The sequence below is a fragment of the Choloepus didactylus genome, chromosome 13 (genome assembly GCF_015220235.1).
Source record: "Choloepus didactylus isolate mChoDid1 chromosome 13, mChoDid1.pri, whole genome shotgun sequence".
Taxonomy (NCBI): Eukaryota; Metazoa; Chordata; class Mammalia; order Pilosa; family Megalonychidae; genus Choloepus; species Choloepus didactylus.
The window spans coordinates 15971883-15999245 of NC_051319.1; the positions used below are offsets into that span (position 1 = coordinate 15971883).

General features: G+C 37.5%; 1 protein-coding gene across 1 annotated transcript in view; it reads left to right on the forward strand.

Moving 5' to 3' along the window:
• JMY (junction mediating and regulatory protein, p53 cofactor) overlaps nt 1-27363 on the forward strand; it is a 169093-nt gene that overhangs the window by 132437 nt on the left and 9293 nt on the right. Inside the window, exons 5-10 of the mRNA XM_037801231.1 lie at nt 5883-6048; nt 6544-6731; nt 11488-11574; nt 18772-18867; nt 20178-20778; nt 21647-21957. Coding sequence (XP_037657159.1) covers nt 5883-6048; nt 6544-6731; nt 11488-11574; nt 18772-18867; nt 20178-20778; nt 21647-21954 — 1446 coding nt within the window. The 3' untranslated portion in view covers nt 21955-21957. The remainder of the gene's footprint in view (nt 1-5882; nt 6049-6543; nt 6732-11487; nt 11575-18771; nt 18868-20177; nt 20779-21646; nt 21958-27363) is intronic.

Below are 27363 nucleotides of genomic sequence, written 5' to 3' on the forward strand. Positions count from 1 at the left end.
CTCCCCCACCCTCACCCCACCCCCTGCAAACATAGCAGACATTGGCTATGCAGATGCATCATTACTTTCAGATATGTATTATTAATCCAGGTTACATGGGTATAGTATACATTCAACCATTGGGACAAGATTAAAATACATAATCACACAGTGTTAGGATTGGAATATTTATGTAGAAGTGTTATTAAAATAAGGCAGTTATTATTGACTTAAGGAGATTGTCCTAGTTTGCTAATGCTGCAGAATGCAAAACACCAGAGATGGATAGGCTTTTATAAAACGGGGGTTTATTTTACTACACAGTTACAGTCTTAAGGCCACAAAGCATCCAAGGTAACACCTCAGCAATCGGGTACTTTCACCAGAGGATGGCCAATGGCGTCCGGAAAACCTCTGCTAGCTAGGAAGGCAGCTGGCATCTGCTCCAAAGCTCCGGCCTCAAAACGGCTTTCTCCCAGGACGTTCCTTTCTAGCAAGCTTGCGTCTCCTCAAAACATCACTCCCAGCTGCACTGTCTTTTCCTCTTTGAGTCAGCTCATTTATATAGCTCCACCGATCAAGGCCCACCCCGAATGGGTGGGGCCACGTCTCCATGGGAACATCTCATCAAAATTATCACCGACAGCTGGGTGGGGCACACTCCAAGCAAATCCAACCAGCACCAAAACTTCTGCCCCACACAAGACCACAAAGATAATGGCATTTGGGGGACACAATAGACTCAAACCGGCACAGAGATTCTCTTTATTATTAATTTAAATAGAAGATACTACAGTTAAGATGGTATCATGAAAGAAATCGTAGAAAATACAGTTCAATCTCAAGTAGTAGACTGCTCTTTCTTGGTTAACCATGTTCTCTGGTTAACAGATAATTAACCAGAAAATCCTTTGGGTTCCAACCCTTGTGGTTGAAAGACTTCAAAAATATATCAGTGAGCTTTCTTTCCTTGTCAGAGAAATTTAACTATTTCTTCTCCTTTTCTTTTAAAACTTTGTGATTTTTTTGAGATAATTTCCATGAGCATAGATAAAACTACTAGAATATGGAATTGAATATATACTAGTCCTGAGGGCTGGTTCCTTATAGTTTATAATTTGTCTTTCTAAAAGTAGAAAAAATTATTCTATTTTAGTTTTATTTAATTCATCAGGTTTTTACTGAACATGTAAATACTTAATGGATATGAGCTTAAGATCTACAACCATGCTGTCCAATAGAATGTTTCTGCAATGATGGAAATGTTCTCTAATAGGGTAGCTATTTATGTGGCTATTGAGCTCTTGAAATATGGCTTATGTGACAGAGGAACTGAATTTTTTATTTCATTTTATTTAAATCTAAATAGCCACATGTGGCTAGTGGTTACCTTCTTGTTCAGTGCAACTCTAAACTGTAGATCCTGATTCTGCAAACTTACTACTTATGTAACTGTGGGTGAGTTATTTAACCTATGAAATGTAAATAATATACCTTTTAGGGATGTTATGATTCCATGAGATGATATATATAAAGCATTTAGTGTTGTACCTTGCACGGAATAAGTACTCAATAAATATTAGCCATTACTGCTCTAACTCTATAATAGGTGTTGTCTAAGTATCAGAGAAGGGGATGCAAAGAAGAGAAAGTTGTAAGCCCCATTCTTAAGATGTTTACTTTCCTTAACAATATTTCAGGGTTCGCCAGAAGATGCTGTTGAGAAGATGATGTGCCATTTCAGATGGGTCTTGCAAAAGGTTTTGACAGCAAAGAGCTTTGATATGGTGGACACAGTCTGAGCAGAGGCAGGGAAGCTGGGGTGCTTGTCCAGGCAGGGAGGCTGTTTCTTTGTTTTTAATTGCTTAGTAAGCAGATAGGTATAGTCTGTTTTGTATCTGCACACTAGAAATTTCAAAGTCAACCATAAAATCTAAGTGTCACCTGAAAGTTTCAGTTTATATGACTTAATTATGAAATTACATTTTGGTAATTACATTTTGGTAGCAGTTACCAAAAAAAAAAAAAAAGGTAAATAGAAAAGTTGTAAATGTTTCAGGCCCTATTCTTAGTACTTTCTGTATATTATTTCATTTAATTCTCAAAAATAACCTTTTTATGCTACAAGCCCTTAAACCATTATCTGAAATCCCTGAGGCCAGTTGTGTTTCAGAATTTCAGATTTTTCACATTTTAAAAATGTAATATGGGCATACAACTGCCAGGCAAGTATTAATATTCTAGTAATAAAACAGATATTTACATTAAATGGAATAAATAGGAACTATAAATAATCTCACATCAATTCAGATTATATGTTGCCTCCAAATGAGTTTTGAGATTAAGTGTTGACACCAGAGAAATTATGGAAGATTTTCAGTTTTCCATGATTTCTCAACTTTGGGAATCCAGATAATTCTGTTGGCTTGCATTATCCTTATTTGCCAGCTGTTATTTGTGGAAACTATATTCATACCCAGGTTTGTCTGGTACCAAGTCTCATGTTCTTTCTACTTTTTCCACCTAAAAAGTCTAGTCTTGAGTGAATGCCCTTAATGTCAATTCCATTAAGTTTTTATGGTTTTTAATGGCTTCTTTTTGAACTCTTGCTTTGTTTCTTGTTTACTTTCATGTTTCAGTAATTCAAGCAATGGTTGTTGCTCAGTGAGTATTGTTGAATGAATGAATCAACCCACAGATACTTTGAACGCTTTTTTTGTTTCACAGGCTCTCTTATGTCAGTACAGGTTTCCTGGCACAGTTGCATGACATAACAACAGTCAGTCCAAATAGATACACATGAAAACTACTGTGTCATCAGTGCACATGGAAGGAATGATTTATCTGTGGAGTCTGCAGTTATGATGCCTCATGTGAAAATATGAATGTGTGGAAGTGAATTGCTAATTAATGTTCATGTTAGATTTACTGAAAAACATTTTTCTCTTTCCCTTTACATATGTGTGGAATGCTGCTCCCAGATTTATTTAGTGGAAAGAGCACTTTTATAGGAATCAGAATTGGGTCAGTTGCAACTTTGCTTCTAATTATCTGTGTTACATTGGGAGGTCACAGTTTGGTTTGGGATCTAGGTACCCTGATATACAAAGTATGTTTCTTTAGGAGGGTAAAATTGGGTTGAGTAAAATTTCAAGGTAGCTGTGTTTTCATTGGCACCTGACTCTACTTTTTTTGAACAATTAACCTACTTCCTGGGTTCACTTCTTGCCCAGGGAAGCACTGCCTTCCTCCAGGTATAGCACAGGCACCTTATAGTGGCATCCACCTTCCCTGCACTGCTCCATTGTCCAGAATTAGTTCTTTCACTCTGGATTCCCAGGCCCTTAGTTCTGTGTCTTTCAGCTTAGTTAAGTACCAGAGAATCTGTCTGAAAAATTTCAGATGTTTTAGCGAGGAGCTTTGAAGCAAGTTGGTTTTCTCCATACCTCTTCATGCCTCTCATTGAGGATTTCACTTCCGTGTCGAAGTTTAGTAAATCTCAGAGCACCATTTGCCCTCCCAGATTTCCCTGACTCATTTCTTGTCGTTTTCTCCTTAACTCCTACCATAAAAGTTCTTTCTACTCTGTTTCTACAGCGGTTAGCTTTTCCCCGAGGTCCAGCATGGCCCTCTTGTTTGCTCTCTCAGGCGTTAGGACTTAATCGACCCCTTGTTGGCCCATTTGCTTCTAATGTGGTTTTGTCCTTCAGAATCTAGCCCTGGAAAAGCCACTTCTAGGTTCTTTAACTCTGGATAGAGCTCACTGAACCAGAAAATTGGGGATTAGGTCATTGCTTGCAAGAGAATACCCACTTCCTTCCTCGGTTTGATATTTGATGTTGGCTATATTGTGGTGTCATCATGCCCTCAAGGGTTTTACTGTACGGAGGAATTAGAGTATGTTTCTACTTGCAGCTGAGGCAGCTGACAGTGTAAAGTATGTCAACAGGAGGCTTTTAATTTCCTCAAAGGAGATAGTAAAGGAGACAAGAAGAAAAATAAACTTAGAGAGTGCTAGGGGAAGATTTAGCACAGCAGCATGAATGTGGCAGATAAATGCAGATAAATGGTCACTTCCAGCTAGAAAGAACTGGAATAGTGAAGTGAAACAAACAGCCTGGACCGGAACTGTGTCACTGGAAATTAATCTCAGGTGCAGGTTTTTGAACTGATTTACACTAAGGTTATAACATAACTGATTATATTTCACTGCTTAGAGAATAAATTCTTTAACACCAAATGTTTTACCTGTTTGTGTGCTGTGCTGTTCAGAAAGTGTGGGTGCCAGTCACAGAGTAAAATGTGTCCTGAGGATGTGGTCTCCAGAGCTGGGCAAGAGCCCCAGGACAATATGAAAAGGGATGTTTGTAATTTAAGATGAGACAGAGAGTCTCAAGGCAAAAATCACTCTTAGATTCCCATTTTATGACTTTGGACAGAAAGCAGCAGCATTTCATTTTGTCAACTTTCTCCTTCCCTAGCCACTGTAATTTAAGTCACTTTGGGTCCATTCTAACCTTATTGTATGCCATTCATAAATTATTTCCGAATGCAGCAGGATCACTGACAACTTAAATATTAAGTATTCTATTTAATTCAACTGGTTATTTTTAAGTGTATACCTTTGCATATTTAGATCAGAGCCTAATGGGTTGCTTTTCAGTTCAAAATTCTTGTTAAAAGATTTTGAAATTATGTATTCAGAAGAAAATATTCTAGTCACTGGGTTAGAGTGTTGTAGATACCTAGAATGTAAAGGAAAGGCTGTAATCTTTAAAATGTTCTCTCTTTAATGCGCTAACGCATTATAGGTGGGATCACTTAGCAGCAGTGAGAAGTGACTGTCTTTTGCTTCCCTGGGCTGTCCCAGGACCACTAGTCAAGTATCTCCTGATACTCTGGGAGTCCCAGGTGATGACTCCCATGAGCTCATAAACATTTCTCTCATTCTTCTCTCGGCTTTGTCCCCACCCTTTAGTACTCACTCCCTGGGAAGTGAGTAAGGCCAGAGCTTCCTCACCAATACTGTTAGGGCCCCCACAACACAGTGATGCCTGTGTCAAGGATCTCTTGGAGCTTCTAAGCGTAGCCTTTAAACTGCCAAAGCAGTGCCTTCATGTTCTTTGAAGAAGTGAAAATAGTAACCTCCCATTCACACCATAAAATTGTGCTTCTACTTCACATCTCACAGACTCCTGAAAAAACATTTCTTTAGCTTTTTTTGCAGCTGCCTTTCTCTGTAAAGCCAAATCGGAATGGCAAAAACTCTTTCCCTCTCTTTCTAAGGGTCAGAAACCAGCCATCCAAATAAGACCACCTACCACTTCATGTGACATGCCCAGAGATTTCTGAATCCTGCCTTCGTTTCAATCTAGGACCCTAGCTGCATTTTACTTAAAGATAATAATAGTGGTCATTATTGATAGATTACAATACTTTCCATCAAAAGCAATTCTTTTGTGCTGTTCCATTCACACATCCACTCTCCAGGTCCAGAGACTAGCCAGGCTGTGGCCATGGAGGTGCCCCAAATGTGTGGAACTGACCAAACTTGCCATTCTGCTCTAACTATCCAAGTATAGCCAGACTTTGTCATATACCCTGTAATTTAACATCACTTTTGAAAGTGAAAGATTTTGTATATCAGGACAATAAGAAGAATGTATTGTCACCCTAAATATGAATGAGCTTTAATATAAATAAGCTTTTAAAAACCTTATTTTTACCATGTTTACCTAGTTATTTCCAAAACCATATGACTACTGTTTATCTTTCAGTCTCTTTAAGGTCTTGATTTCTTTTGCCTACAAGTTTCTTTCTTTGAATCATTGCTTCGTCAATTTATCCTGTCCTATTTGTATTCATTTCCAATCATAACTAAAATTTTTTTTTCTTTAATGAAGATGCAGAGTTTGCAGGGTGGTACAGAAGCCATAGCCCGATTGGATCGGTTAGAAGCTGATTATTACGATCTACAACTTCAGTTGTATGAGGTGCAGTTTGAGATCTTGAAGTGTGAAGAATTGCTATTGACAGCACAATTGGAAAGCATCAAAAGACTTGTATCGGGTATGGTGTGTGTTTAACCACTTAAGTCCTCAGAAGACTGAATATGTAGGCAAAATATACACAGATGTCAGCTCTGTTTCTTTTGTTAAAAGTAAAAAAGAAAACAAGTGTTAACACAAAAGAAACCTTTTGAAGAGAGTTCCTGAAGTCAAACACATGGTTCAATAGACTTGGCAGTGAAACTATGTTATTTTTAGTTTCCTTGGTGAAACAGTTACTTTGCTTCAGCCAGAATCTGGAGTTTCAAAAATTCTGAATACTTGGGGAGTGGTGGGGGAATCTAGCATTTTATTGAGCACTTACTGCATGTCATGTACTGCTAAGAACTTTTTACATATTCAGACTAAGAGGCATATGTCCTCATAATCACTGATGTACAAAGAAGTTCAAGAGGTAATGACTTTAAGGTTACAGAAACAGCAGTGGATTAGAACCCTGTTCTGTCTCTACATCCTATACTCTTAACCACTACCCTGTTTTGCTATTCTATAACAGAAAAGAGAGATGAAGTGGTATACTATGACACTTATGAAAGCATGGAGGCCATGCTAGAAAAGGAAGAGATGGCAGCCTCTGTGCATTTACAGAGGGAAGAGTTGCAGAAACTTCAGCAGAAAGCACGCCAGCTGGAAGCAAGACGTGGACGGGTTTCAGCCAAGAAAGCCTACCTCAGAAACAAAAAGGTACGCTCAGTTAAGCATTACTTGAGAATATCTTTATCTATATATCTGTGTACACCTGCATATACATATATACACACACACACACATATACATATATATATATATGTAGTCATAATTTTAAATCTTACTTTTATTCATTACTTAATCCTTGAGCCATATCTAATAATTCTGGGAGATTTGTCACTAACACTTTATCTTTTAAAGCTAAGTTGGAGTTACCTCTTAATACTCAGGCTGTTATATTGAACATATATATAGTTCTCTGAGAATTATCCCCCTAAACATGTTAGAGCAGCCAGTAGTGAGTGATGTGGTCTTTGCCTCTAGCAACCTGACGGAGACTGCTAAAGAGGTTGATTGATTACAGGATCCTATTCAACACAATATTAGCTGCTGAATTATTTCTCTCCTAATTGCTAAATTGCTGGCTCTTTTTTTATTTAAGGAGGTCAGTGATGTTCTACAATTAAAGTTCTGATTCTGGCCTAAGTCTTGAAAGAATTTTATTGATTTTTAGTTTAGTAAGTTGTTTTGTTTGTTTTTTGTTTTTCCTTTCTAACTTTGATCACATTTTAAGATGCTTGTTCATTCTTGATACCTGCAATGAATTATTTTGTGGAAATGTGATTTTTCTTCCTATGTCATAGAAAGTTTTTGCCTTCTAGTCCATACATGACTACCAAGGGGTTGTTTCTACCGACTGTAAGTGTGGAGTTGGAGCCTGGTTTCAGGCCCAGCACTAAGGCCTGTACCAAACTGATGACTATATGGTACTGATTTGCTTTGATATCCAGGCAAAAGTGTGCCATGTGGGACATATTCTCTGAGATCCCACCTTCCTCTTTTTCACTTGATTCCAAGGCTTCCCCTTTCCCCAGTCCACAGAAAATTAAAGCCCCTTGCTTCTTGAAATAGTTAGCTCTTGCACATTGAAGAAGCTCAGGCAGGCATCTTCCCACAGTAAGTCAAGGACCCAGGACCTTCTGTCACATTGCTCGTCCACAGAACCAGCTACCTTGGCACCCAGAGCCATGGCTTTTCCTAACTTCACAAAGCAGCAGTCTTAAAAATTTTAAGCTTTCGCGTAAGTCCGCAGGGAAACTGAAACCCATTATTGTCCCAGCCCTTAGCCTGGTGGTTGTCAGTTTTCTGATCCAGCTTGTGCCAACAAGGTAAACATCGTAATGATTCTAGTGGATCCTGGCACTGTCTTTTAGTTACGTATTGCAGTGCCTTAGAGACTAGTTGGAGTTTGTGTGCCTGAAAGATTTGGAAAGAGCTTTTGGAAAATGCTATATAATTTAGACTTTTAACTGATTCAATAATGTGCTAGACACTTTGTTAGACTTATACAAAGATGAGTAAGGCACAGTCCCTGCTCTTCTCTGTCTTGTAGAGAAGGCACATCAGGTGAACAGATGAGTGCTATGCTACCCAACAACAGACCAAGAGAAGGAAGTGAGGAAAGGTTTCTCGGAGGAGGTGATAGTTGGTCTGGGTTTTAAAGTCTGATAGAAATGTGCCAGATTGATGGGGTTATGGGGAGAGTGCAAGAAAGAGAAAGAGCGCTTAACAAAGACATCGACACATGAAACAGAATGGCTTGTCAGAAAACTGTAAATAGTAAAGCAGACGGCCAGGGCTGGGTTGTAGGAAGTTTTGTATATCACACTATCAAGTATGGATTTTGTTTGCTAGGTAGTGTAAATTCTTGCAAAGTTTTAAGCATAGGGGTAATATGAACAGATGTGCATTTTAGAAAGATAATGCAACATAAAGAACGGATTTTAGAGGTAGAAGAGGCCACAAGATTCTGGTTGGCATGTAAGTGCTAATATTCAGGTTGGGATGTTAAGAGTATGAACTAAGTCAGTGACAGTAGAGATGGCAAGCAAGGGCTAGATATGAGCTGAGAAGTGTCAGGTCTGATACTACCCCAAAATAGGAAGTCAGTAGGATTTAGTGATTTGTGGTGAAAGAGTGAGGAGGAGTAGAGAATGTCTCCCAGGTTTCTGGCTTTGGCACTTGAATGGATGGATGGTGATACACCAATGAAAATAGAAAACCCAGGTGGAAGAGCACATGTGGGTTAAAGGCAGTGAGCTAAGTTTTAGACCTGTGTTTAAAGGATCTTTGGGACATCCAAGTAGAGCTGTTATGAGGCAGTTTGGTATACAGATCTTGTAATATAGGAGTGGATGAGATGATTCCAGGAGGTGTTATTAGTAGGTGACTCTCAGCAGTGACAGGGGTGTGTGCAAGTAAAAGGAGAGAGGGAGGGGAAATGGTGAAGAAGGGAAGAGATGCATGTTTTTTGGGGAAAAAAATCCCTTCATTATACATAATGTTTATAATTCAGGAATCAGAGCTTAGGAAAACATGCTTGTAAAGGACATAGGTTATGAAAGACTGAGCAATTCTGATATAGTATGAAGAGAGAGGCCCTTAGAAAAGAACCTGGGGGAACATTTGAGAGTGTGGGCAGGAGAAGGAGATCAAAGAGAAAGAGTAGTTGGAGTGAGGAGAAGCAGGGTGAAGTCGCAGAAGCGAGGAAGAAAGATGATTCCACAAAGGGGGATGGTTTTCCCTGTCAGATGCTTCAGAGAGGTCAGTGAAGACAAGAATGAGGGACTCTACAACATTCAGCTTCTCAGACTTTTGGGAGACCTTCTGTTGAATGCATTTTTGAGAAAGAGTTGTGGGCAAGAACTGGAGCGTGTGGTCTGAGAGGGAGTGCAGCAGAGATCTAGAGCAGAGTTTGAGTCCACGGGGATAGCAGAGGGAGCTGTTGGCACATGTAAATAATCCTTGGTAAAGAGGATCACCTTGGTGATGTGGGCACACAAAGCTGGGTATTCTTCTACTGGTATTAAGAGCCTGTTTCAGAATGTACTCTTCCCTTGTTAGTATATATTATCTCATAGCAATTTAATCATTATTCTTACAGTATTTCACTTCATTCTTGTATTAATCTAAATCTCAAGTAGGGAAGCTCACCCATGGAGAATCTGTCCATTTATACCAGTAGCCTCAGATTTGCTGCTGCCCATCACATCTCACAGATTGAGGGGGCGGGGTTCTTAATGGTCTTGCCGTCTGCGCCCCTACCTCCAAAGCCTTCCAAGTGAAGTAACTATGCGGAGGGTGGAGGAGTGACAGAAGAAGATTGGAAAAAGAGGAAACTAGAAACGCTAAGTCCTACAGAAGAAAGATACTGAGAAAATCAGAAACATGATACAAAAGATAAAATATGCCTTTTTATATAACATCATCCTAAATTCCCTTGTTGACTGTGAAATGACATGGCCCATGGACTCCTTGTTTATATGACACCCACTTAAGTTTTATCTTCTTTAATTCTGCCAAAAACCAAGTGAGGTAATCCCTTGACTGAAATCTAAAAAGCTCAGAAAATAAAAAGTGTTTTCATGCTTCATTTGGTGGCATAACCAGACTTGAACTGACATGGAATTATTGTCTTTATTGCACTTATCTTTATGCATATATTTCACTGCAAAAATATCAGTATTAATTAATGTGATCCTGCAGGAGATATTAGGTGTAATATATAGTATATGTAGCATATACTACTTTTCTAAATTCTGAAAAAATTTCAATATCAAAACACATCTGACCTCTATTCTGTTTACGGGCTTGTGAACCTGTATCCTTACATTATAAAGAAGAGAACTAAAGCTTCTAGTAGTTAAATAAACCACCCAAAGGAAAGCAGCCAGTATGGGGCAGAGTTAGGATTCTGTCCTAGATCTATGCAACTCAGAAACTTGAGTTCTTCTCACTGTATCATGCAGCCTTTGCTTTCCTCTGGAGACTACATTGGACAGATTCATTTCACGATTGATACTTCTCAAGCAACAGTCAATCCGGGATGGGGTGAGGAACATGATAGAAACATTTGCTTTAAAATACAGTTTATTGGCTTTTATGACCATTATATGTCTCTCTGATTAAAATGGTGATCATTTTGACAAAGAATGGTTGCAACCTAATGTTAATCTTTTTATCTGGAGAACTTTTCCTGAGGATATTTACATTAGGAAGGACACAGAATAAATGAAGACTTAGCGTGGAACCACTAAAAAGTTTCCAGTCAGTGTCAAGCAGCACGTATCTCCTATTTTATTAATGCACATTTTATTGTCAGGTGCTTAGAATAAAACATATTCTTTATAATTCTGACTTCATAATCCTTAAGGTCTCTGAAGGATTATGATCAGAAGATTTCAGATCTCATGATTTTGTTTAAACCAGTCCAGGCAAAAGCATGATCTTTAACTCATCAGTGAAAGTTTAGCAATACATATCTTAAGCCAAGAGTTATAGATCATTCATTTTTGCTCAGACTGGCTTAAACAGTATAATGAGATTTAGAATCTTCTCATCACAGACATCAGAGCTGAAGGAGACCTTTGAGTTGATCTAAGAGCACACTCCCTTTCACCCCACTCTGCCTCATCCTCTTCCCCTCCAAAAAAAAAAAAAAACAACTCCAGAAATCAAGTCTAGAGAAGTTAATACTGAGTTTACTAGAAGAGTCTTTTGTAAGATCTTGATTTTTTGTTTGGTTTATGCTGTTTCGATAGTCCAGATGAGAAGCCAGAGGTGGCTTAGTTGGTATTTTCCTATGTAGGTATATGTTAAGATTAAAATTTAATTTATCAAATAAACCTTGGTGTGTTGTGTTGAGAATCTTTTGAGTTTTATTTATATTAAAACACATATTCTATATTTTTAGGAAATTTGTGTTGCAAAACACAATGAAAAATTCCAACAGCGCCTTCAGAGTGAAGATGAACATAGAACCCATCACACAGTACAGCTAGTAAGTTTGGACTCACGGAGACTTGGAACAAACTTTGATTTCTATGTGTCTTAAGGTGGTTAAAATCTATAGAGAATGAGGAAATTTTATAATTAGAAAATTTTAAGTTAGTTCACTTTTTAAAAAATTGTTAGAAACTGTCTTCCATTCCCAGTATTGCTGCACCTCATCAGGCCCACAGTATTAACATATTATCCTGATAGTAGTCTTTTCCGACACTGTGCCAGTTTGAATGTATTGTGTCCTCCAAATGCCATTATCTTTGATGTAATCTTGTGTGGGCAGACCTATGAGTGTTAATTAGATTATAATTCTTTGAGTGTTTCTTTGGAATGCGCCCCACCCGGCTGTGGGTGATGACTCTGGATAATTCCCATGGAGGTGTTGCTCCGCCCATTCGGGGTGGGTCTAAGTTGATCAGTGGAGCCATATAAATGAGCTGAGATAACAGAAGGAACTCAGTGCAGCTGTGAGTGACGTTTTGAAGAGGAGCTACAGCCAAGAGGGACACTTTGAAGAAAGCACAGGAGCTGCGGGTGAGAGACATTTTGAAGAAGGCCATTGAAAGCAGACTCTTGATCTGGAGAAGCTGAGAGAGGACAAAAATCCCAAGTGCAACTAAGAGTGACATTTTTGAGAACCTGCAGCCTAGAGAGGAACATCCTGGGAGAAAGCCATTTGAAACCAGAACTTTGGAGTAGACTCCAGCCACGTGCCTTCCCAGCTAACAGAGGTTTTCTGGACACCATTGGCCATCCTCCACTGAAGGTACCCTTTGTTGATGGACATTTTATGGCCTGAAGACTGTAACTTTGTAACCAAATAAACCCCCTTTTATAAAAGCCAATCTGTTTCTGGTGTTTTGCATTCTGGCAGCATTAGCAAACTAGAACAGACACATATGTCTTAGATTAATCAACACCAATAATTTTATGCTTAACTAAGTAATTGACATACTGACATGACCATATATTTCTATATTTGCTTATTTTTAAAATTTTCTTTCTTTAGTGTCACTCTAAAGGATTGAAGTACTTAAATTTATATTATCCCTTCACCTCATTTTGGCATGTGTTAACTAAAGCTGCCCTTTGCTTTTGATTTTAAACACATAAAAGTTGCTGACCTACCCATAAGCTAACAGTAGGATTCATCTTTCTCCTTCAAGCTAGAAATAGCAAAATTATTTAATGTACTTTTAGTTTTCATTACAGTTCCATGGGTCAGAAACAGCTCTGTAGGGTTAGATAAGGGACAAGCATAACAGGTGAATAAAGATGCTTCCCTACCATTTTATGGGACGAAAAAGCGTAAAAATTAGGAAGTTAATGCTTAAGGGAATCTCAAAGATAAATGTCATCTGCCTTGTAATTTTGCCTTATACCTGCCTTGGATAGAATACCTAATTGTGGGAGAATGAATCCACTCACCAACTCAGTCATTTTTAACATGCAATGCTAAAGGAAAATGCAAGTTGACTTAGACCAAAATAGATCATTGCTTTCAAAACTTGGTTTTAAACCACGTTTGTCAGAATCTCTTGTTTAAAATGTAGATCCCTACATGTTAACCTTATTGTTTCAACATTTTCCACTGGAAATCCATGCAAATTAAATTTGTAAATAATTCTAAGGAAGTTTATTTTAATATGCCATAGTAAACACGCTACAAAAATGATTTTTAGTTAATGAAACTAAAAGATTTGCCAAGTAATACTGTTTTTTTATTAATTCAGAGAGACAAATTGGAAAAGAGAAGGAAATGGTGGTCAGGAAACAAGTTGATTTTCACCATTTAAAAAATGCATTCTTGTTTTATTTATGCACACTTACAACTTGTGGGTTTCATTTCAAGAAAACGCAGAACATTTTTAAGCTGTCATTTTTGGAAACTGTAATCAGAACTTTTTACATTATTGTGTTCATATGGCTTCCTCTGTGCTCTGATATATGCTATGCCCAATTGCTGCTCATTTTCTTAAGGCAAAACTTTTTTATGAAAAATTTTTATTAAAGTATAATGAAAGTGTATTAGTGTATTTTACACACAGAAAAATACACTAATCAAAGTGTATAATTTGAAGAATTTTCACATAATGAACTCACGTGGATAACTAGCACCCCTTGTGTTCACGTAACTGTTCCCACACCACTCCCAGGTAATTTTTTTCATTTTATAGTTATTAAGTGACTTTCCCAAGGTATTCCAGGTATAGGGGGATTTGGTATTCCAACTTAGGCCTGTCTGTTATTGGCTTTGCTCACTTATCAGTTCATGTCAAGAGTCTGAACCTTTCACCTTCTGTCTCCATCTTTGATCTTTAGGAACATAGTAAGATTTAACTTTGTACCAGCTTCAGACTAGCAAGATGATTAGATCAGTTCATTTGTCACCTAACTCCATATCCAGCTGTTAAACGTTAAATTTAGAGATACAAATTCACGTTTTGAAAACTCAAACGAGGCATCTAAACCTACTGGTTTTTCCTCAAGACTGAGCACTCATATCCATTAGATGAAATATTGCCTCTAAGTATAGAAAAATCCATTCACCCCTGGAATCAGTGCTACTGTACAGGTCTTGGGAGAGGCTCTTTGTCCCTTTGGACATCTGGGGCATGTATCCGGATGCAGGAAGGTGCAAGCTCACTCCCAGTTCCAGATGATTACCAGATGTACACATGAAGTTTTTCCTTGTGCTGACTCAGCTGGAGGGTTGTACATTCCAGCTATGTTGAACTGAAGTGAGCATGGGGTGTTGGTGAGGAGGTGGGATGTGTTCTTGCCTTGCTATGTCCTTGAGACATTCTGAGCTCTGTTTCCTAAAGGAGAGAATCCACTTGGGACCTTTGTATCTGTTTTTAATGTAGCACTCAGATCATATCTTTTTTGTTTTCCCATCTGGAAGCCTTTACGATTATATAACAAGTCTTCTGGTGTCTAGGACTATTACCGAGAAATCCCTGACTTGTGACCTACTAATAAATGATCTTTGAGAACTGTTAAAACCTTCTCATAGAGAACTCTAGAGGCAAAAGATCTTCCTGAACTCTATAAGAGAGGTAGGAAAATGTTCACCTTTACTCACTTATAATTCCTTGCTCCCCTTGCCATAAATCCAAGGAGCTAATCTACTTCCAAATGATTCAAACCACCTCACCAAGAGACAGAAAGTGGAACTGATCTCCACTGTAATTGTTACATCCCTTTAGGGAACAGATTGGCTTTAGTGGCACTCTTCAAGTCCTTCCCTACTCAGCAACTGAAGATCAGTTGCCCATCCTTTGCCATACTTTTAAAAACCCCATGACCACTCTGCCAGTTTGAATGTATTATGTACCCCAAACGCCATTATCTTTGATGTAATCTTGTGTGGGCAGACCTTTCAGTGTTGATTAGATTGTAATTCTTTGAGTGTTTCCATGGAATGTGCCCCACCCAACTGTGGGTGATGGCTCTGATTGGATAATTTCCATGGAGGTATTGGCCCGCCCATTCAGGGTGGGTCTGAATTAAATTACTGGAGCACTATATAAGATCAGACAGAAGGAGCACACTGCTACAGTGAAGAGGGACACTTTGAAGAATACACTGGAACTGGGAGAGGAGCTTCAGCTTACAGAGACATTTTGGGGATGGCCTTTCAAAGCAGACTTTTGCTTTGGAGAAGCTAAGAGAGGACAAATGCCCAAGAACAACTAAGAGTGACATTTTTGAGGAGCTAAAGCCTAGAGAGCAACATCCTGGGAGACAGCCATTTTGAAACCAGAACTTGGAGCAGACACTGGCCATGTGCCTTCCCAGCTAACAGGTTTTCTGGACACTACTGGCCATCCTTCAGTGAAGGTACCTGATTGTTGATGCCTTACCTTGGATACTTTATGGCCTTAAGACTGTAACTTTGTAACCAAATAACCCCCCTTTATAAAAGCCAGTCCATTCCTGGTGTTTTGCATTCTGGCAGCATTAGCAAACTAGAACAACCACTCTTCATCCTCCTGCCAAGAATTCCACTTTCATCCTTGACAGTGCTCTCAGTTTAACTCCCTGTAGTGTCTGGCTGCAAAATTTCTCAAGAAACCTATTTATTTATGGATTAAGCCTGATGTTTTGAAGATAGTGTGTATCATTCCTTCTAGCCACAAATCCAGCTTAGGTGTGTCTTAATACCTCACTGTCCACCTGCCCCCCCACCTCAAACCTCTTTCTCCTTGCGTTTCCAATCTGGGTTAATGGTCCTACCATCCACTAGATATTGGCGGAGATAGAAAGCATAAATTCATCTTTCTTACCACCTCCCCCTTCCCCAGGGTCAGGTTTTTCCTTTGGTGCTTGACAGCACTTTGTATGTACCCTGTAGCATTTATCTTTGTAAATGCTTACACATCCATTTATCATGCCTACCTCTTCCCTACCTCCACTTAGACGTCTCTACTTTTTTCTTAATATAGTGCCTGGTTTGATAAATTGTTAGTAAATGTTTTATGAAAGAATGAAATTCATCTTTAGCAGCCTTTTCCTTATCATGACTATCTTAGTTTTCCTGCCTTTTACTAAGTGTTTCCTAAATTAGTCTATTACCTAAGCAAGATAGGTTTTTCCCCTAAATGACTATCTTGATAACTGTGTATAAATTTTAATCACTTACCAGGGAAGTTTCATGATTGCTGTATTTTTTGGATTTTTGGCCTTTTGGGGTAATGACTTTCCTTTATACTTAAAGGAAAATTTGGTTGGATCATACTTCCTCTCCATCAAAATTTTGGAGACATTGCCACACTCTTGTCATCAAATGTTGCAGTGGAAAGGTCTGAGTCCAGCCTCCCTACCCCATAAGAAATTTGATTTCTCTTCCTGAACACCCATAAGCATCTTTCTTTATCCTTAAAGTCTAGTAACTTTACCAGATGATCATTCTGCATAGTGTTTTCCTGAATCTGGTTATACCCATTCGATTAGAGGATTCAGGTCCTCCTTTATTTCAGAGAAGATCTCTTTCATAATACTTTTGAATAATTTTTTCTGGCCATCAGTTATGTTTTCTGTTTAAAGAATACCAATGATGTCCATGTATGCTGTACGTACGTACATACACATATATCCTATTCTGTTTTCTCTGGAGAACTCAGTTAGTAACTGGTACATGTGGTTGGAATCAGATATTATAGGAAGATTCTCATCTTCTCCTATGACATGCCCATGTGCCCTGTTTTTATCACTGATCAAAATGGGTAGGGTTTTCAGTGTTGTGATACTTATTTTTTAGAGAATTATGTCTTATATCAGAGGTCTGAAGGTGGCTTTTAGGACCCTTCCTCATATTGGTCAAAACGTTATTGTGTTTGTCATAATTTGTGACTTGGAGTTGGTATCATTTTCTTGTTTTATTTGAAGATGGCATTTTCTTCTCTAATTTTCATTATTCATGCTTTCAACGGATTTCAAGGAAGAAGAAAAGTCTCAAAACTGCCTTTTACTCCATCATCTTTAATTAGAAGTTCCCCTGCTATAATTTATGAGCATTCAATTTAATCATTTTTCCAATAGTACTTCACTTAAAAGGCCTGAGAATGATAATATCATTGCCATGGAAATGTTTTCCATTTTTATTGATATATTTCCTACCATATGCCTCTCTATTACCTTGGAAACATGCTAATTTATTTCAGGATCCGACTGACAGTCATTTTGAATTGTTACTATCTGCTGAAATTTGTGTCCTTACGCATAATACAAGTATTTTATCAAATAACATTTTATTTAAAATAATTGGGCCATCATGTCTTTATTTTTCAATTTCCTCTCATCCTCAGGTACCCCTTATCCTCCCCCTCACATTTTTAAGGAATCAGAAAGTAGGAGACCGCTTTATTCTCTTCTTTTCTTAGTGTTTGATATAATCATTAAGGTACATATAACAGTAACTCTCATCTGAAATTATATCTTTCAGGGAAAAGTTGATGGGAAGGAGAAGAGAAGTGATAGAATAAGAGAATAGTGGAGGATTGAATTTGAAAAGGGCATTGTAAGTAAGGAAGAGAGACAAGTGAAATACACACCAGAGGCCACCCTCATTTCCATGTAAAATTATCTGGTCTTATGGGAGGTATCTCTGATTTTTCACACAGAGAAAAATAAAGTCCTAACCCGTTTATCTATTGTATCAGTTTAATAGGGCTGCTGTAACAAATGATCACAAACTTGTGGCTTAAACAACAAGACAAGAAATTTATTGTCTTTCAGTTCTAGAGCCTAGAAGTCTGAAACCACGTGTTGTCAGGACCATGCTTCCTCTGAAACCTGTAGGGGATAGTCCTTCCTGCTACATGCTAGCTTCTGGTGGTTTGCTGGCAATCCTTGGTGTTCCTTGGCCTGTGGCTACAGCATTTCAGTCTCTGTCTCCACTGTCACATGGCCTTCACTTTCTATCTTTCTGTGTCTCATCTCCACTAATAACAGTCATATTTGATTAAGGGCCTATTCTACTCCTGTATGAACTCATTTTAACTTAACTAACTCCATCTACAATGACCCTGTTTCCAAATAAATGTTACATTCACAGGTACTGGCGGTTAGGACTTCAGTATGTCTGGGAGTAGGGAACACAATTCAAACCACAGTAGCTATCTAGAAAGCTTGTTCATTCATTTAACTAGTATTTATTCTGCCAAATGTGATTTTTTTTTTTTTTTAGACAGCTTTCAGGTGATTCAGCAATATGGGAAAAATATAAAATTTCTGCAGATAACTGCCAACTATGCTGAAAGCATATTTTTTCAAATTGCTGGTTATATTAGTTGGAGTAAATATGTAATATCTAAATCACTGACCAAGTGGTTGCTGATTTGTTTTCAAGGTCTACTATTTGAATTCACAGAATGATAGAAGCTACAAGTATTTTGTACTCAAATTTTATAAACCAGAATGCCAAAGTTAAACATTTTTAAGTTCAGAGAAGATTTCATTTTACTTTACAGGCTAACATCTTTAATTGAGAGTCAGTGCAGAAAAAGTCAAATATTTTTGTCAGCATGATAGTGTGAATTTTAAAATGATTTTTATTAAAACCAGATACTGTTTCAAGCTGCAAAACATGTCATTGAATGAATTGTATTGGGAGAATGCTCATCTTTTTCCTCTATTAATGATAAAAATGAAGGGGCATATTGTAATGGAATTATTATTAATTTTTTACCAGAAGAGAGAAAAATTACATGAAGAAGAAGAAAGAAAAAGTGCCTGGGTTAGCCAAGAAAGGCAGAAAACACTGGATAGACTTCGAACATTTAAACAGGTACTAAAAGCATGGTCAATTTATTATTTTTCAAGGCTCTTAAAACAGAACTACACACACAAACACTCCTATTATAGGATTTCTGTGTATGAGGAAAACTTGTTTTTCCCCTTTTTTATCTGTCAAATAGTATAATTATGGAAATCCTTTTTTAAAAAAATTGTTTTGATTGCATGGCTTCCTTTCCTTTGGCTGTTTTAAGAATGAATATTCTTGTGACCTTGGCCTACAGCTTCAGTAATAGAAGAGGAATAATCAGGGGCTCTGAGAAGCCTGGATTCCTCTTGAGTTTTTAAAAGTAATTGATCCACAGCTATCTAACTCAAGTCTCATTTCCACTTACATCAGCCTGTGGTGCTTGATGACAACAAGCAGTGGCAGAGTGAGAGATAGATCAACGTATATATGAAAAATGCTTCAGCAGTTCTCTTGCCAGGCTAACCCATGATTCTGGACACTGATTTCACAGCATCCAAAGATCTATTTGGAACTGCACTTAAGCCGTACAGTTCTAGTTATTAAAATGCTCTAGCTGTACTTTGGACTGAGGGATCACTTTATAGGTGAAGTCAGGTTATGATCAAGTTTTCTTAGTGGTAGAGTTAAAAAAAAAAAAAAACCTACAGAGAGGTTCTAAGACTAGATAAGCCTTGTGTTAAGTAAAAGCTGTCCACCAAACAGTATTAAAGCTAGGTATCACTGTTATAAAAGATATAAAATGAGACAGAAAATTTTATTCCCTCTTCTTCTATCATAAAATTGATGTATAGTTATCAGAGCTTTTTTTGATTTAATGCCAAATAACCTTTTTATAAGAGTATTTAGAATTTTTCATCTGTAAGCATTTTTTTTAGAGGCTTAAAACAACAATTTATTATTATTAATATGTCTCATGATGCTGTAGGTCAGGAATTTGGATGGGTCATAGCTGGGTTGGCTTCACTGTGCCCCATGGTGTTTCAGGCCTCGGCCGGGATTATATGTAAGGCTGGGGCTGGAATGGCTGTGGACTGGTTATCTTTCTCGCACCATGGAGAGCTCTCAACATGGTTAATTGGGCTTCCTTACAGCGTGGAGGCCTCAGGGTATCTGTAAGCATTTGAAAATACATTAAAGAAGCCAATAATGGTTTTTTATGCTACTGGTATGCAGAAAGCTAGGTATGTTTGTAGTTTAAGTTTTGAAATTTACATTTTTTTTCCATTTAAATCAGCAGTTCATTAAAGCTCTGTTTTTAATTGTGTAATTTTGAACACTTCTTACTGGATAAGAGGGGACGAGGCCTTAAAAAAACCTTCTGATTTTGTTAGAGGTACCCTGGTCAAGTCATACTTAAATCAACCAGATTGCGGCTGGCTCATGCAAGAAGAAAAAGTATAGCAAGTCCAGTGCCCTGTGAGGATCATTGCGACTCTTTATCAGGAGCACTGCAGGTAAAAGAAAAAATCGAAGAGGCAGAGGAAGGAAGCAGCAAGCTTGGGTCATCACAGACAACAGAACCCCAGAGCTTTGCACAACTTGAAGATACTTCATTGGCACAACTTGAGGCCACTTCATTACCTCTCAGTGGTGTTACCTCTGAACTGCCTCCCACTGTATCTCTTCCACTTTTGACTAATAATGACCGTGAACCAGGTTCTGTTACCACAGATCCACTCCCACCACCTCTTCCTCCAACACCACCTCCCCCTCCCCCACCACCTCCCCCTCCCCCACCGCCACCACCTCTGCCTCTTGCTAAGGACAGCATCCCAGAGACACTGGAGAAAGGTCTGCCTAGAATGGATGAGAATGAGAAGAGGATCCCGAAGTCGGCGAGCGCCCCCTCAGCACACCTCTTTGATAGCAGCCAGCTGGTGAGTGCCAGGAAAAAGCTCAAGAAGACTGCTGAAGGTTTGCAAAGGAGGAGAGGTAAGTTTAAAAAGATATTTTTGTGCTCATCTATTGTATAAAAAGAGACATTATCAAAGGACTTTATATTTCATAGGACCTTACGAAGCTTAAAACATTATTTTATTTTGGAACATTATTTGATGGCAAAAAGACAGGTTTTTAAGGTCATAACGGAGGAGAATTCTTACCAACTCACCCTGACAAATGACATAATTGTGTGCCTTCTTGAGCTGTTAGGCATTTTTAAAAAACATGTATTTTCTGCAATTATACTTGATCCCTTGATGCAGAGTGGCAGCTCCTTTTGTAGTAGGAAAAAAATTCTGATTTCATACCTGGGAAACAAGTAAAGTACATTGGAAAGAGTAATCCATCTGGTCAGGACGGTCACACTGGAAAGACATTGGCAGGACCATATAACATTTGGTCAGATATTTATGGACTTTCTCTTTGTTTAAAGAGGCAAAGAAGAGTAGGGAGTAATATGTGCAGTTTATTATATGTCATGCCTCAATAAAGCTGATTAAAAAGAAAATAGAATTCCAGTGACTAAATTGTCTTTGAGTTTAGAGGATACTTGAAATCATATTCTTGTGAAATTTCTTCACAGTGTAAAAGTGACCCAAATTCTTAGTTTGTCTGGTGATTAAAGTGGAGAAATTTTACTTTGAAATAATGTATTAAGTTAATTTCAAAATTTTATTGTCTTATCCTTAGCAGTAATTGGAAATTTTATAATTTTATAAAGTGCCCAGTAAAAAATTTAAAAAAAAAAAAAAAAAGAAAGAAAGACAATAAGAACAGGGAGTAATTTCCAAGCTTGCATGGGGAGAGTTTGTCTTCAAGTGCAATCCTAACTGTAATTTTTCTGTTTCATTTTTCACAGTGAGCTCACCCATGGATGAGGTGCTAGCTTCCTTGAAGCGTGGTAGTTTTCATCTGAAAAAGGTTGAACAGCGAACTCGGCCTCCTTTTCCTGATGAAGATGATAGTAATAATATCTTGGCACAGATAAGAAAAGGGGTGAAATTGAAGAAGGTACAGAAAGAAGTTCTGAGAGAATCCTTCACACTTCTGCCTGATACAGACCCTCTAACACGGAGCATTCATGAAGCTCTTCGAAGAATTAAAGAAGCGTCCCCTGAGTCAGAGGATGAAGAAGAGGCTTTGCCTTGCACAGATTGGGAAAACTGACAAGTAAATAACCTTGTTTTCTTCACTAACATTCTTAATATGGCTTTTATAGTGGAGGATGGGGTTCCTAATTTTTTTTTGAGTTTGAGGCATGTCATTTGTTTTTTATAGGGAGAGTTGTAGCATGGATTGTAAATTTATAAACTTCAGGTTTTACTTAATTCTCTAGTTCCTAGAAACCTTTGAGATAACAGAAAAGCACTTTTCAAGGCATATTGCTGTATTAATGATTTATTTTTATATTCCTATTTAAAATGTCTGCAGTATAGCTGTATCCCCAATAAAGTGACAATCTTATTCTAGCCTTAAAAAACAAAAAAAGGCTTTTTCCAACTGAAGTATTTCAGTGACACACTGTCATGCTTACTGAATTTTGATGTCTTCTTAACTGCCCACAAGGAAGTTTTCTAAGATCAGCCTAGAAAAATTGTTGTAATTCTGATTATTTAGCTTTCTAAACCTTTAAAACTATGCAAGTTACTGCATTGTCTAGAAGAAATTTGCAGCTGTCATCATAAAAATATAAAAATTTTACAAGGATCCTATTTGAATTATCCCTATGAGTATTAAGATCCTGGTTACACATGTTGTATTCTCCTAAGGTAACAGTTTTACTCTACCACGTTTTAATAAGACAATTACAGAATAATGTAGCAGAAATTTTATACTCTATATAATCAGATAAAGATAACATGCTATAAATTAAATAATATGTAGAATTGGTAATGATCATAACTGAAATGTTATTTAAGCATGCAAAAAATATTCTATGAATTATTATGCTCTTTTGATGGGATATGTTTCCATGGGGCTTCACAGCATTTACCAAAAGAGGGAAGATTCTTAGTCCTACGTAGAAAGAGTAAGTAAAAGAATAATTAGCTTACTGAATAACATAATGATCCTGAAACTTCCCTAATCATAGTAACCATCTAAGGAGCTTATTAAAATGCAGATTCCTGACCCTGACTCAAGGATTCTGAGTACATCTTACGATTTGAGTTTTGGGCATATACTTGCCCAGAAACAGCTGATTGCATGGGTCCAGCATGAAAATGTTCATCTAGTTCCCTCTGCCCTTCCCCATCAGCATCTACAACAGTCAGTGGCTTAACAAAAAGGATGAAAAGTCATATTCCTTTTGGATATGTGGTTGTGTTACCTTTAACAGGTTTTAGCAAACATTCAGTAGTACCACTGTCCTGCCATGGATCTTGGGCTGTTTGTATATCTTTTTCCTGTTGGGTACAAAAGCCCTAATAATGTTCACTTTGCATGACTTGCTGCTTAGAATCCCCAAGTAATTTCAACACATTTGCACTTTTACTTGAACTTAAGTACACTATTCTTTGTAGAGGAATGTAAATATATCAATGTGTCCACTTCATGTATGAATGTGTCCGAAGACTTTTCCATACCGGATATTTGTAGATTGTCAACCTCTTGAGAGTTCTTGCTACCTATTGGATTGTCTTCTTCAACTTGTCGATTTTCGGTTTATTGCTAAGCCTATGCCTGAAAGTACCACCCTTAGCTGATTGGTTAATTCCACAGCTGGGTCTTCACATAAATATGTGTTTAGTCGTTTCATTACTGCTGGCTTGTCATGAGTGGTCCAGTCAGGCCGGCCTGTCCTTATTTCTCCCGTATCACCAGATCCTGCCCAACACGTTGATGTTGCACCATCATTTCATATGCTTAAGTGGCTGGGATGTTATTTATAGCTTCTGGCTGCTGATTCTGCCTCATATCAGATATTAAAGATATGCATGGGGTATATCACTTTGAAAATTGCTTAACATTTTTTTTTTTTTTTTTTTTGGCTGATTATTTATGGCTGGTGTGTTTGGTTCAGTGTTGAGAGACACAATGAAATACTCCCAGATAATCTGCATAGTCATTTATGCAGATACTCACTTATCTGCATCGTCACTTTTTCTTTCATTATTTTTTTTATTAGAACAGTTGTAGAGTTACAGAAAAATCATGCAGAAAGTATAGAGTATCCATACTCCTGCCCCCACCCCGTTTTTTCCCTATTACTCACATTTGTGTTAGTATGATACCTTTGTTACAGTTGATGGAACACTTATTATATATTGTTAACTATAGTCCATTGTTTATATTAGGGCTCCCTTTTTGTGTTGTATGGACCTATTCTGGTAACATATATAACAACACAATTCCATGGTGTTAAATACATTCACAATGTTGTGCTACTGTAACCATCATCTATTACCAAAACTTTTCTGTCACTCCAAACAGAAACTCTGTAACAATTGAGCATAATTCCCCATTCTCTACCTGATTCTTGCCCCTGGTGACCTGTATTCTAGTATCTGACTCTATGAATTGTAAAGCCACTGTTTTGTTTCTCTCTTTCCCCAATACCTGTCCCTTCACTGGTGAACAAAACATAGATAGGATTTTGACTCTGGGGCCTCTGGAGAGTTGTTAGGAGGTGGCATTATGTTGGGTCAAGACCCCTGGGTCAGGAATCTGGGTATCGGGTTCTAGTAGTAACTTTTATTTAGCTCCTAATGTGTGCCAGGAAAGCATCTGTTTTTTTTTTTGTTGTTGTTGTTGTTGTTGTTTTCCCCATTTATAAGGATAACATAAGGACAATATAAGGATAAGGATGAGGAAATTGAGGCTCATGGATTAAGTAACTTGCCCAAGGTCACATAGCTAGTAAGTGATGGGGCTGGGATAAGAGCTCAGGTCAGCTTGACTTCTTTTTAAAAATTTAATTATTTTTAATTGCTATAAAATGTCTATAACATAAAAATCATTTTAACCATTTTAAGAGGACAGTTCCTTGACTATACTGTGTAACTTTCACCACTATATATTTCCAGACTGTTTTCATCATCCCAAACCAAAACTCATGTTCATTTAACAATAACTCCACATTCTCCACCTTTCCCCACCTGTTAACCACTGTTCTGCTCTCTGTATCTGTGAATGCGCTTAGTATTTCATATTAGAGAAATCATAAAATATTTGTCCTTTTGTATCTGACTGATTTTACTTAATATGGTGTCTTCAGGGTTCATCCATGTTGTAGCATATACTAGCACTTCACTTTTTTTAATGGCCTAATAATACTCTATTGTATGCATATACCAAATTTTATTTATCCATTCATCTGTTGGTGGACACTAGGATTGCTTCTACCTTTTGGCTATTGTGAATAATGCTGTCATGAACATTTGTGTACAAATACCTGTCCAAGTCCCTGACTTCACTTTTTTTGGGTATATACTTAAGAGTTAAATTGCTAGGTAATGTGGTATTCATGTTTAACTTTCTGGGGAACCACCAAACTGTTTTCCACAGGGGCTGCACAATTTTCTGTTGCTACCAATAATGTTCAAAAGTTCCTGTTTCTCTGCTCCTCATCAACAGTTGTTGTTTTCAGTTTTTTAAATAATAGCCAAACCAGTGGATGTGAAGTAGTATCATTGTAGTTTTAATTTGCATTTCTCTAATGGCTAATGATATTAAGCATCTTTTCATATGCTTTTTTGCCATTTGAAAATCTTTGGGGAAATGTCTAGTCAAATCATTGACTCATTTTTGGGGGTGTTTATTTTTTTGTTGCTGAGTTATAGGAGTTCTTTGTATGTTTTGAATATAAAACCTTTTAAGATACATAGTTTGCAAACATTTTCTCCCATTCTGTAGGTTGTCTTATCATTTTCTTGATAAAGTCCTTTGCGTGAAAAGTTTTAATTCAATTTTATTGATACATATTCACAAACCATACAGTCATCCAAAGTGTGCAACCAGTTGTTCACAGTACCATTATATAGTATTTTTTTATAGTTGTGCATTCATCACAATTAATTTTTGAACATTTTCATTACTGCAAAAAAAGAAAAAAAGAATAAAAATTAAAGTAAGAAAGAACACCCGAAACATCCCATCCACCCATCCCTCTCTCTTCTTCACTTACTTTTTGTCCCCATTTTTCTACTCATCTATCAATACACTGGATAAAGGGAGTATAAGCCACGAAGTTTTCACAATCACACAGTCACACAGTGTAAGCTATATAGTTAAATAATCAAATTCAAGAATCAAGGCTACTTACTGGGTTGCAGTTCAACAGTTTCAGTTGTTTCCTTCTAGCTATTCCAATACATTAAAAACTACAAAGGGGTATCTATATAACACATAAGAATAACCTTCAGAATGTCCTCTCAACGTCATTTCAAATCTCTCAGCCACTGAAACTTTATTTTGTTTCATTTCTCTTCCCTCTTTTGGTCCAAGAAGGCTTTCTCAATCCCTCAGTGCCAAGTCCAGGTTCATCCCTGGGATTCATGTCCCATGTTGCCAGGGAGATATACACCCCTGGGAGTCATGTCCCATGTAGTGGGGGATGGCAGTGAGTTTACCTGCAGAGTTGGCTTAGAGAGAGAGGCCACATCTGAGCAAAAAAAGAGATTCTATGGGGTTGACTCTTATGCACAATTATAAGTAGGCTTAGACTCTCCTTTGCAGTAACAAGTTTCATAAGGGCAAGCCCCAACATTGAGGCTGAGCCTTCTAAATTGTTAGCCCGCAGTGCTTGTGAGAATATCAGTAATTTCCCAGGTGGGAAGTTTAATATTTCCTCATTTTCCACCAGCCCCTATGGGGGGGCTTTACAAATACATTTTTATTCTCTACCCAAATTATTCTGGGATGTATCAGGGTTCACACTTAACCTGCATAAACCAACCAGATCTCATTCCCTAGTCTAAGTTCCATGTAATTATGGTGTTTGAATAAACTGACCATACACATTAAATTATATGGTGTGCTATAGAAAATACAGAATTTGCACCAAATAAACATCTCTTTCTTTGGTCTTACACAGAAGTTGAAGTTTTAAAACACCATTCCTGCTATATTCAATATAGTTATGCATTTACCACAACAGTCTATATATAGAGGACATTTTCATTTCTTCTGCAAAGAAAGAGGAAGACAAAAAAGAAAAAAAAAGATGACTATCAAAAAATAAAAGAAAAAATAAAAATAAAATACTTGTTAAAGCATACTTTGAAAGATATTATCTTTTTTGTATATATTTCACAATAAGGCAATAACTGAAACTGTGGAACTGTAACCTGTAATATTCTTTGAAATTTGTTCTCTCACTACTTGTTAAATTTCATGTGGGAAGTCATCACTTCTATGTATATGTGTTATATTCTACAATAAAAATATGATAAAAAATAAAATACAATAAAAAGGCCAGACAACACCACCAGTGTCAAGAATCCTATACCCCTCCCCTTAGAGACATTTAGCTTTGGTATATTGCCTTTGTTACAATTAATGAAAGCATATTACAGTGTTACTGTAATATCCTCCCCTTAGAGACATTTAGCTGTGGTATATTGCCTTTGTTACAAT